Raw genomic sequence first — 11,821 nt, forward strand, 5'->3', positions numbered from 1 at the left:
ATGGGCTAATCGCTCGACTGCTCTTGATACAATAGTTATCTGTTATCCAGAAAGATCCAGGAAATTTTATATAAATCTTTATTTCAAGCGATTAGCTCATGTTCTCAAAAACCCGCCTAGCCTTGCGGAGCGGTGACTTTAACGAGAGGATCGTCGTGTATGTGGTTCTAGATGACCTCGAATAAATTAGCCAATATATAACATATAGTCTCTGAGGATTATTATTCTTAGTGTTATAAGTTTAAAATTAACAATAATAGAAATAGAATTTCCTGCTGATCACCTTTTGGAGTGTTAGACCGAAAGCTCGATGCAAATGAATTGTTTATAATCTAGTGCCAAAAACGAATAGCGTTAAGACTGTCGTGCACGGGCTTTAACGTCTTTCCTTTTTGGCCACGTCGCCGTTGTGTGCGCCGCTCTCTTTGATACCTTTCCTTTTGAATAGTATTTCCATTGCACAACATTTATATATTATAGACTTTTCTTTATTATCATTTTTTCCGTAAACGTCCATACATAATACAAATACTGAAGCCAGCAAAAGAATAAACCGACACTTAACTAGTATCCTTTTACTTCGTGATCTCTCCTTTGTGACAACTCTCTGTGGGTTCGTAGCGCAAAAGATTAGCGTTACGACGGGACAGTCGCAAAAATGTGCCCATCCGGGATCGAACCGGAGACCTTTCGCGTGTAAGGCGAATGTGATAAACCACTACACCATGGGCACCATTTGTTCTTTTGTCGGGGAAGTTCCCGAAATAGGGGCTTCACGCCCAGAAATCCCCGTCGACCAAAAAAGAAAACCAAGACTGCGGAGCTGAGCAATTCAAATTAGGAAGTTCAAAGAAACTCCGAGAACAAGCTTGAAGATCGAAGTGTAAAGATATATTGAACATATTCTAGTTACTTCCAGGACCATCCCATTAGAAAAGTATATATACAACTAGTTGATTAGAATAAAGAACAATCTCTTCAATCGAGAGCATCCTCTGCCTATTTTATTCGGATTTCTCCCGGTTTAACTGCTAAATTGAACCCGGTTCGAAGAAATATCGAAGACTAGACATCTAGGAAAGGACGAATCGGACAAATTGGTAGCTGAGGAGCATCAACGATCAACCAAGGAAACAACAACAATGTCAAACAGCAATAACGAACAGGCTCAACCTGCAATGACAGTGGAACATCAAGCACTGTACACAATTATGGATCTCTGCAACGATTGCTTCATACTCAGCAGGAACACAGTCAAGCAATTACCAACCTGCAGCAAGGATCTCCCACACCTCTGAACAAACTCGCATCGGTATCAAGCCCACGAAGCCTGACGTATTCCGTGGTGAACGCACTGCATCTGGTGTCCAAACCTGGCTCTACACTCTAGAAAAATATGCCGAATTTGTTGGTATGGAGGAAGACTCCCTGGTGACACTCGCACAGACTTTTTTCCGCGACGGTGCTGCTGCTTGGTGGCGATAACTGGAAACCGATTTAGATTTGGAGACCCCTACCACTTGGACTGATTTCAAGAAGGTTTTCAGAAAAGAGTTCAAACCTGCCAATGCAGAACAACTGGCTTGCCAACGGTTACAGCAACTCAGGCAAACTGGTTCCATCAAAAACGACATCCGCGAATTCCGAAGCACCATGCTGGAATTCCCTAATATGGACACGAACGACGCGATGTATATCTTCACGCAAGGTCTGAAATACCAAGCTCGTCTGCAAGTCCTCATGCGTCAACCAAGGAACCTGAACGAAGCTTACGCTTTTGCCGAAGCCTTTGAAGCCGCTCAGAAATGTGCCCGTGGTGTGTGTGGTTCCTCCGCACAACGCTCCTTCGCCGGGAACTCGTTTGCTCGCAACACTCTGTCGTCCTCTACATATGTTGCCGATGATGCCGTACCTATGGAACTAGATGCCATCAGACCTCCCCGCCGTGAAACACGAAGATACTATCGTTGCAAGCGCACTGGTCATCTGAAACGAGATTGTCCACAAGCACCCAGGACAGGGCCTGAACCATCCAAGCGAGACTCGCAGGATTTTGGTCAGGCGCGCACGCAGTAAAGGGGGTACGTGCGCGCCCTCATGAACAACCCCTTCAAGGAAACCGGGCGCTGGAAGCCCGGGGGTTAGCTCGTAAGGGTCCAAGACTAAACGGCTCTCCAGTGGGGCTGGCCAAAGCTCACGACATCAAGAAGGACATGTAGCAAGACAAGGAATCATCAGTCGAACAGGTCCATGTCCTCCAGGCAACCGAGGGTGGTCAGCACGGCATTGTTGCAGTCCCAGAAGCCGATGTCGAGGTGAAAAGGTTGCAAGAGGACGTAATCCGGTTAGAAGGTGTATATTCATGCGCAACACCTGGTGAATCCTTACCTTTGTACGGGGGCACTTGTGGCAGGAAAAGAGTTCTGGCTTTACTCGATTCTGGTGCAAGCTCGTCATACATATCGTCCAAGTTCCTCAAGTCGATCGACAGCTACGATGTCGACCCCAGATCAGTGGAAACAGCCGGAGGACATCGTCTGAAAATTAACAAGAGGGCCCACATTCAGTTCTCGCTCTCAGGTTGCAGGATAGAAATCGACGCTTACATCCTGGACACGAAATTCGATTTAGTGCTGGGACAGAACCGGTTGAAGAAATACAATCCAGAAGCACAATGGTCGTCGGATACCTGGATTGTCAAGGTGGATGGCAAGGACTACGAATTATTGCCGGCAAGATACCTTGGGGAATCGGGCCTACGATATTTACTGTCGCATAAGCAATTAGACAGGGGATTCAAGGACAAGCTAATCGAAAGGACTTACTTATTGCATATGCAGGTCAAACACGAGGGCAAGGATAAGCAGATTGTCCCGGAAAGTCTCAAGGATCTGATAGACGAATACAAGGATGTTTTCCAAGAGGAACTGCCTGGTTTGCCTCCGGAAAGAGAGGTTGAACACGTCATCGACACAGGAGATGCGAAGCCCATCTCAAGACCGCCTTTCAAGATGTTGCCACTGGAGCTAGACGAAGTTCGAAGGCAGCTGGATGAATTGCTTAAGCGAGGGTTGATCCGTCCAAGTGCTTCCCCATGGGGAGCACCCGTATTGTTTGTCAAGAAAAAAGACGGGTCAATGCGAATGTGTATCGACTACCGTGCATTGAACAAGGTGACCATCCGGAATCAGTACCCGTTGCCCCAAATGGACGAATGTTTGGAACGCTTACAAGGCGCGGCATATTTCACAAGCCTGGATCTCAAGTCAGGATACCATCAAGCCAGAATACGAAAGGAGGACATTCCCAAAGCCGCATTCAATACTCGTTATGGCCAATTCGAACTTCTGGTGTTGCCCTTTGGACTGACGAATGCACGCCCAACTTTCCAGAGCTTGATGAACAAGGTTCTTGGAGACCACCTGGACCGCTTCGCACCGGTGTACCTCGATGACATTTTAATTTTCAGCAAGACGGAAACCGAACACAAGGAACATGTCCGCACAGTTCTGCAAAAACTGCGGGATGCATGACTCTTTGCAAATCTCAAAGTATGAACTCGGTAAGCCTGCAGTCCAGTTCTTAGGATTCCGAGTGTCGAAGGGAGGTATTCGTCCCGCAGAAGACAAGGTCAAGGCTGTAGAAGGCTGGAAGACGCCAACCAATGTCCAAGAAGTACGACAGTTTATCGGTCTGGCCCAACATTATCGACGCTTCATACCGAACTTTGCGAGTGTTGCGGCTCCCTTGATGGATCTCACAAAAGGAGGCGGACCAAAGAAACGACCGATCAACTGGACCGACGTTTGCCAGGCTAGTTTCGACCTGATCAAGAGCAAGCTCATTAGCGCACCCGTACTGGAAGCCCCGGATGTTTCCAAACCTTACAGAGTCGAAACAGACGCCTCGGATGTTGGTATTGGCGCGGTACAGTTGCAAGCGGACGATCAAGGTATATGGCATCCGTTGGCGTACGAATCTCGAAAACTGTCATCAGCGGAAAGAAACTACCCTGCGCAAGAAAGGGAGCTCCTGGCGATACTGCACGCTCTACGAAGTTGGCGTAGCTTCCTGGAAGGCCGCTCGTACGAAGTGTTCACAGCTCACCACACGCTCAAGTACTTGCGATCGCAGTCGAAGGCTACTCCACGTCCCGTGCGCTGGATCAATGAACTTGAATTGTACGATCCCGTCATTAGTTACAAGCCAGGCAAGGAAAACGGAGTACCGGACACCTTGTCAAGGAAGGAATACGACAACCAAAGCGACTCCCACGCTGAACCCATGGAGCCAAAATTTTTGTATGCTCTGAATTCCAACATTCCCGCAGAGCACAGGCAAGACTGGCCATCCTATTATGCAGATCCACCCAAGGATATGCCACAAGAAGTCGCCGATTTGCTGGAACAAGAAAAGGATAATTTGTCGTTAAAGGTCGCAAGGTATATCGCAAAGTGACTTTTATCAAAGATGGCGAAAGCAAGCTTGTGGAAGTCCTCTATTTGCCTTTCGCGTATCGTGCAGACAAAGTCAAGACTTTCCATACAGGATTCGGTCATGCAGGCAAGGTCACTATCTACGATTTAATGAGGCCCCTTACTGGTGGCCCACTATCAAGAACGATATCCAGGAATGGCTCAAGAAATGCCCGGAATGCCAGATGAACGCCCGACGCTCTCATACACACCATGATGAGCTGCACCCTTTGGATATCCCACCACCATTCGCTCGATGGCACCTGGACTTCATCGGTGAACTCCCCAAGACCGTACGAGGTAATCGATGGATACTCGTAGCCGTCGATTATATGACCAATTATCCTGTGGCTCGCGCTGTCCCTGTGGCATCCTCTGAAGCTGTTGCCGATTTTCTGAAGAAATTGTGATGTGTTTCGGCTGCCCCACGAAGATCCTAACAGATCGAGGTGCCAACTTCATGGGCAAGGTTCTACGACATTATACCAAGCGGATTGGCTTGACACACAAGATGACGTCCGCCTTCCACCCAGGGACCAACGGGAAGTGCGAACTACTCAACGGCACACTACAGGCCATGCTACGCAAGTATACGAACGGTGCACTCCATATTTGGGACCACTACCTCGACGCTGCCCTTTTCGCTTGCCGCATCCGGACTCACTCGACCACCGGCTTCAGTCCGTTCAAGATGACTTATGCCAAAGACCTCGTTCTGCCGGATGACCCCCTTCGCCCGTATTTGAATGACGACGCTCACAAGGACCCTCGCGTCATCGCAGAACTCACAGCCCAAGAACTCAAAAAATTAGACCAAGTTCGTGCTGCTGCCACTGCCCGCATGAAAACAGTAAGTCAAAAGGACAAGGAAAAATGGAACCAAGCTCTGGACAAAATTGACTTTGATCTCGGAGACTATGTCAAGCTTACTCATGAAGGACGTTACGGTTTAGAGCCACAATACAAAGGCCCATATGTGGTAATTGGCAAGAAGCCTGACTTTGGCACGTACAAACTGAACCGCTGCAATCCTGGATTCACGTGGATCGACTCGCGCCTGTGCATTATGTCAAGGAACCGACTAGCCCTTGGCTTGACCTCTCAAGACCCGTGCTGAATGGCGTGCTCGTATGAAGCCACCTGAACAAGATGACGTCGCTGACCCGATCGACAAGACTCAACCACCTGGAAGCCATCCAGAATTAAAGAGCCTGCGCTTGTTTCGGTAAATAGGACCCGCTTCGCAAGCTCTTTAATTCTGGATGGCCTCCTATATACATTGAAGCTTTCATTTAGTCCTAACCGGGGAACATGGCAGCATCTGTCGATATCTGGATAATACATACGTGCTGGCTATGCTTTCACTCTTCATGCCATGTATGCATGTATTCAAGACATTTGATTTCTGCATTACTGTATCGCGCTCCATGCATTAATTTTCAATTTCCTACAGGCATAAATTGCTTGCAAAGTGGATGCATATATTGCCTTCACTGCCCCATGTATGAATTGCTTTACAGCTCGTGTATACATCTCACTTCATTGCTCAACGTACGAATTGCTTGCATTGATTGATGCATAAATCGGTTTACTACTCCACGCATATCATTTTACTACATGCGTTGTGTACTAATTTACTTTGCTGCGCAGTGCATATATTGTTTTTACTGCCTACTCCACAAGTTATTATTGTCAATCAATGCTTAATTTGTCTTTAGAGTATTTACTCTTCATGTAGATACCAAAAGAAACAGATGTGACTAAGGAGTGTTTATCATGAATGCATGTATCTTTGCATATTCTAGTCTTATGGATCAAGTTTTCTGCTTCGTAACAAATGTCTTGGAGAGCAAGCAGAATTTTTGAGAAGTAACTAAGACATATACTCCTGCAACAGGATATAGCCGAGAAGGTATATATAAAGCCTAATAATCGCTTTCTCCAAACCGGTACTTTTCCATCAACATCAACAACATCATCACCAATAACATGAGTCAAGTAAGGAGGTCATCCAGAACCACATACATGATGATCCTCTCTGATTTGAGCCTCTGCCACCGTCAAGCTACCACTCAGATCGGCAAGCTCATATACATGGCCAACAAACATTACCCTTTCCTCGTCGACTACTACAGCGGAGTCTACAAAGAGCAGTTCGTCGCGAGAGCCAATGATACCTCAAGTGCAACGACGGTCACAAATAGAATCCAGAAGATGCCAACAGTCGAGATCCTGGGGCAGACATTCATATCCGATGCGTCACGGCATTCCCGCGCAAGCCCTTTCGTCTCTGTTGTCTGCTTACATCACCAAGAGCGCTTCCTTCGTCCTGCACGCGTCTTATACTATCTCACATACGATGTTTGCCGGCAAGGTGTATTCGTCAAGCATACCTTAGCTTTTGTACAGTACTACCAGCCAAGGCAGCATCATTGGAGCAGTTACGAAGCAATCGATATATCAGGATACAATATGCAGCCTGCACCGCTTTCCAAGGGTTGCATCGCCCCGGTCCACTGTCTATACTCCACAGTGAGTGTATTCCCACTTAAAATTGATAATTGTGCTGCCTTCGTTTTCCTCCCTCGCAAGATCAAGGCCGCTTGCTAAGAATCAGTTCTATATCAGTAATATTAATAATAATAAAACAACAAGCTAAGAAAGTTTCATATACAATCAAGACCAAGTAAAGTGTATAGGCGTTGAAAATGGAATGAACTGTGTGCAATGGTGACATTTGTAAAATTGTCAAAGTTGAACATGGAGAATGAGAAGAGAAGTGAAACTTTCAAGGAGCGGAGGTGGACTTCGAATTGCATGATTGATCAGTGCATGGTAGGTGCCTTGGGGGTGAATTACCTGAAAAGTAGTGAGGAGTTGAAAGTTGTATAAAAAAAGGCAAGGTTGTTCTCTAGCCTGGTAAAAGCAAGGTAAAAGCATGGTAAAATTTTTGAACCCGGTAAAATCTTGGTAGTGCTTGGTAAAACTCTGAAATTTTACAAGGTAAAATCCTAGTGAAACACGACATTTCCTGCAGTGGTCGTTCCAGTTGGCCAAGGTCTTTTCTGCCAACTAGCAGGACGATAAACTGTCGGGGATCAGAGGCCTCAAATGCCCTTTAAGCCAGTAATTAAGACGGCAAAACCATTGCCCCGAAAACGTCTCTGATTGGTTGGCTCGGAGGAACATTCCAGCACCACCGGGAAGGTACTCGCTAAGCGAAGCAAGCTCGCCAAGATGCTTGGAAGATTTCCACAGATATGTGCACTTCCTGTATCGTCTGGAAACTTCGCCTTAAATAGATATAAATACATGCTGTCAAAACAATAAAGTGCATCATCGATTACTCCATCAAACATTTCTGTTTATTTCCTTTAATTATCTTCTTAACGGGCTCGGATATCTCATTTAATAGCTGCTAGATTGAACCCGGTTCGAGGACAATATTGAAGGACTAGACATCTAGGAAAAGGACGATTCCGACAAAAGGTGTTACGTACGGTACTTGAGATTGTGCTTTTCTCGTGTTTGCCAGCGTTTGCTGTGCAAATGTGTAACGTTTGTGTCATAGTGTACTAGTCCGAGTTACACAAGCGCAAATCCGTTCGATTTTCTTTGACAAAAACGTGGCTACGTTGAGCCACACTCCTTTTTCTACTTGAACTATTTCTTTTGGGTACAGAGACCTCTCGTTTAATCTTTGGACGGTCGTGGCTTAAGACAAAGTTTGACAAATCGCCACCTAAAAACGCAAGCCACGCCCGCGCACAGAGACACAAAACAAAAGAGAAAAGTACCGAAACACTACGAACAGACGCCTACAGTCATACGGATGACTGGGAACTATGGCAGTGCAAAAAGGAAACGGGGTAGGAGGAGGAATTAATGAAATTAGCAAGATTAGCGAGAACGCTAGCGAGGTTGGCAGCGATCGCCAGCATGCTCGCTAGTGAAAGCTCCCAGGATATGAACCTCAGCCAATCAGGTTTTGAGAATAATATTTGGCTCAGTATGTACAGCAACGTCCTAAAAGTACGGGATGCGCGGATGGTTTAGTGGTATAATATCCGCCTGCCACGCGGATGACCCGGGTTCGATTCCCGGTCCGCGCATGAAAACTTTCACGGAAATATCTTTTACGTTATCAATCCGCTGTCGTAACGCTACTTATTTTTGCGCTATGACCCTGTCGCGCACGGAGTTGTCCGTTTGCCTTTTTGAGCACTTCGCGGTTGCACGTCGTTATCCTGGACACCTTTCCCTTTTCGAACTTATTTCCATAGCACACAAGCCATTCATATGTTATTAGACTTTCCCTTTATGAATATATATCCGTAGAATTGAAAAGCAGTATAAATATCCCCAGAAACAAAAAATAAATCGAAATCAACTACCTCTTATCTTTGTGGTCTTTGTGCTTCCTTTTCCTGTGTGGTCTCGTAACGCAAAACAAGTAGCTGTTGTGTAGGGACTTCGCTTATTACCTTTTTCGTCTGTTCGCCGCTATGCGCGCCACTCTCTTCAACTATTTCTCCGTTTAAAATTATCTCCATCACACAAACCTTTCTTTTATATATTTCAGACTTTCCCTTTATTGACATTACACAGAATATCAGAACATATAAGTATCCTCAGACTCAAAAGACTAAACGGACAGCTAACCACCTATCTACTTTGTCACCTCTCCTTCTGTCGTGCACAGACTCTGGCATTCCCTGTTTGGTTATTAGTCCGTTTCTCTCATACCTTCCCTTTCCAATCTAAATATCCTTCGGGCTCAACACTCTTTATATTTTGTTTATTCCATTATTGTCATAATACCGAACATTAGAAAACATATAAGTATCCCTGGAATCCAAAGAATAAAACGACATTTAACTACCTTCTACCTTCATGGTCCTACCTTCGTGGTCTTCTCCTTTCTGTGTGTCTCGTAGCGCAAAAATAGGTAGAGTTACGATACTTCGTGATTATCTCTTTGTGGGCTCGTGACGCAAAAGAATGTCGTATAGCTTTCTGCCATTGACCGATGCCAATGCAAGTTTATTTTCCAGGCATAGTACCCTGATTCGTCCTCTGTCATTAGCAAGCACAACTACATACTCATGCACATATATTTTTTAATTGGTTATGCTAGCATAATCAATTGAATTATCTTTATTTTTTACATGTAAAAAAGGTATAAATACTTGCCTGAGCAAAAAGAATAAAATCATCATCTGACATGTTGCAGTCCTGGCCGCTTTTCTAGCTCAGCAAGATCAACTAATGATACAATTGCTAAGAAGAAATAAAGGAAGAAGAGAAAACTGATTCTGCTGTTTATTCGAATGAAATAGGGGCTATTTATACTGCAGAAGATATTGCCGCGGTAATGCTAATAGTAGAGGATGCTGCGCTGAAGGTTCTGGAAAGTGCTCGTGGATACCAGTGCTTGCTAAGTGTCTTTAGATATTGCTAGCTGCTGCGGTTATAGGCTTCGCTATAACAGCCGCACGGCATCAGATTTCAATCCAGATATGAACCAGACCACACAGTTTCCCTCAACATTAGAAATTGGCACAGCTATCGGGCAGAAACGGGAGGCGGAGCATGACGACAGACCCCTGAAGAAAGACGGAAAATACTGCCCCAATGGTTACGGTAAGATCTATGTCCCCGGACATAATCAGCATTGGGCCGCGCTTCAGAAGAAGCGCAAACTTCATAAAGGACAAAGCGTCCATCAAGAGGCATACTATGCCAACAAATAGGAGGCCTATAAGGCTCATATCTCTCGTGGTGCCTTCCGCTCTGTGCACGTTCCCGACGAGCTGGAACGAGATGATGATAGGTTGTATAGGTCACTGAATCGGGAGAATACTGCAGCGGTTCATGAAACTGTAGTTCGTGTCTTTATAGAGAACAAGCCCGTCTTTGCCTTGGACGTCGTCTAGGATTAAAGAGCCTGCGCTTGTTTCGGTAAATAGGACCCGCTTCGCAAGCTCCGCGGGTCGTATGTAAAGGAATAGGCGCAAGCTCTTTAATTCTGGATGGCCTCCTTTGTAAACGCTGCAAGGATCCTCTCCAAGCCGGTGCTGACGACGGATGAGGCGAAAGGCGCGCACTTGTTGCTAATGAAGTTCTGTCAAGGTTGTGTCAGATTGTACAGCAAAAGTTCCATTACCCTGAACATGCATCTTCACGGGCACTTGCTGGAAAGAGTCCTGGACTTTGGTCCTTGCTACGGTTACTGGTTGTTCAGCTTCGAACGATTCAATAGCGTCATCAAGAACATCGAGACCAACCAAAACGATTGTTTCGAGCTGACCTTTATGAAGCATTTTATGGACGATATGTTCGGCTCCGACTACGCCATTGACACCATACGAGACCAGCATCCCGGCAATGAGTTCGCTCCTAGTATCGCAGAGATGCTAGCAACTTCAAGACCACGACAAGGTATAATCCGCAGCGTTGATATCGCCTTCGATTACTTTGCGTTCCTTGACATATCCAATATGGACAAGACCTGCGATAGTACTGGACGACCACTTGCTACTGGTTCTGAGCCTCTGCCTCCTTGCTCTTATCCTCTCAAGACCGGCAAGCTCGTTTACATGGACCCTGATCACTTTAAGCATTTGGTCAGCTACTACCAGTCAACGTATCAAGGCAACTTCACCTACTTTGGGGCCAGTGACGACCATCGAGGCGTGATTGTAAACGACCGCATCAAAAAGATTCCAACGATTGAACTTCTTGTGCAGACTTTCATCTCCTGCATATTTCGTCCATACTCGCATCAGTACCTGCGTTTCCGTCGTTTGTCGCGATTCAACCGATGAGGACCAAAGGAGGAAGACCTTGCGTCCAGTCCGAGTGCTGTACTATTTCCAGCACACTTTACAAAGTGCTGATCACATCTTCGCCTTTGTCCAATACTTTCGACGCAGCCCAGACGCATGGGAATCGTTCCGTCGCCTTGATATACCGGTCTACCGCCTCGACATAGAAGACCTTTTGGGTGAATGCATCGTCCTAGTCCACAAATTGCATGCTGCTGTTGGCTCCTACCTTATGGTTGATAACAGTGCTGCCTTGGTCATGCTACCACAGAAAGCAAAAGTATCGTTTATATAAATATCCCATAATGTTTTATATCTCATACTTTATCACCCTACCTTGTCATGAAATATAAATAAACATAGACAAAACAACTCCAAAGATTGGCACTTTATCCAGTTCTTGACCGTTTTTCTTCGGGTTCGTTCGAGCAGATAAACACAGAAGTCCATTCATTCCTTTTATTCGTTTCATCTATGCAGAGACCGACGGTGAACTTGGAAGATCTGTTGTAGAATCAC

At 45.7% G+C, this 11,821-nt stretch overlaps 4 protein-coding genes and 2 non-coding genes across 6 annotated transcripts; 5 read left to right on the top strand and 1 right to left on the bottom strand.

Annotated features, from left to right (window-relative positions):
• Positions 1–659: 659 nt before the first annotated feature.
• Positions 660–733, bottom strand: VTP01DRAFT_t101. The gene has a single exon. It is a non-coding gene; the product is annotated as a tRNA-Val (tRNA).
• Positions 734–1,142: 409 nt separating this feature from the next.
• On the top strand, positions 1,143–5,592 carry VTP01DRAFT_7252 (uncharacterized protein; the record flags this gene model as incomplete). The annotated part of the gene is made up of 7 exons (XM_069386244.1): positions 1,143–1,184; positions 1,255–1,411; positions 1,502–2,061; positions 2,220–3,497; positions 3,553–4,442; positions 4,564–4,858; positions 4,909–5,592. The coding sequence occupies 7 exons, from the start codon at positions 1,143–1,145 to the stop codon at positions 5,590–5,592; spliced, it is 3,906 nt and encodes a 1,301-aa protein (XP_069234449.1).
• An 872-nt stretch (positions 5,593–6,464) lies between these two features.
• Positions 6,465–7,085, top strand: VTP01DRAFT_7253 (uncharacterized protein; the record flags this gene model as incomplete). The annotated part of the gene is made up of 1 exon (XM_069386245.1): positions 6,465–7,085. One exon carries the CDS (start codon positions 6,465–6,467, stop codon positions 7,083–7,085), a length of 621 nt encoding a protein of 206 aa, XP_069234450.1.
• Positions 7,086–8,516: 1,431 nt separating this feature from the next.
• Positions 8,517–8,587, top strand: VTP01DRAFT_t99. The gene has a single exon. It is a non-coding gene; the product is annotated as a tRNA-Gly (tRNA).
• A 1,407-nt stretch (positions 8,588–9,994) lies between these two features.
• Positions 9,995–10,228, top strand: VTP01DRAFT_7254 (uncharacterized protein; the record flags this gene model as incomplete). The annotated part of the gene is made up of 1 exon (XM_069386246.1): positions 9,995–10,228. One exon carries the CDS (start codon positions 9,995–9,997, stop codon positions 10,226–10,228), a length of 234 nt encoding a protein of 77 aa, XP_069234451.1.
• Positions 10,229–10,507: 279 nt separating this feature from the next.
• VTP01DRAFT_7255 (uncharacterized protein) lies at positions 10,508–11,597 on the top strand (the record flags this gene model as incomplete). The annotated part of the gene is made up of 2 exons (XM_069386247.1): positions 10,508–11,246; positions 11,332–11,597. 2 exons carry the CDS (start codon positions 10,508–10,510, stop codon positions 11,595–11,597), a joined length of 1,005 nt encoding a protein of 334 aa, XP_069234452.1.
• Between the last annotated feature and the right edge of the window lie 224 nt (positions 11,598–11,821).

This window comes from Rhizomucor pusillus (genome assembly GCF_041956525.1).
Source record: "Rhizomucor pusillus strain CBS 183.67 unplaced genomic scaffold VTP01scaffold_35, whole genome shotgun sequence".
NCBI classification, from domain to species: Eukaryota; Fungi; Mucoromycota; class Mucoromycetes; order Mucorales; family Lichtheimiaceae; genus Rhizomucor; species Rhizomucor pusillus.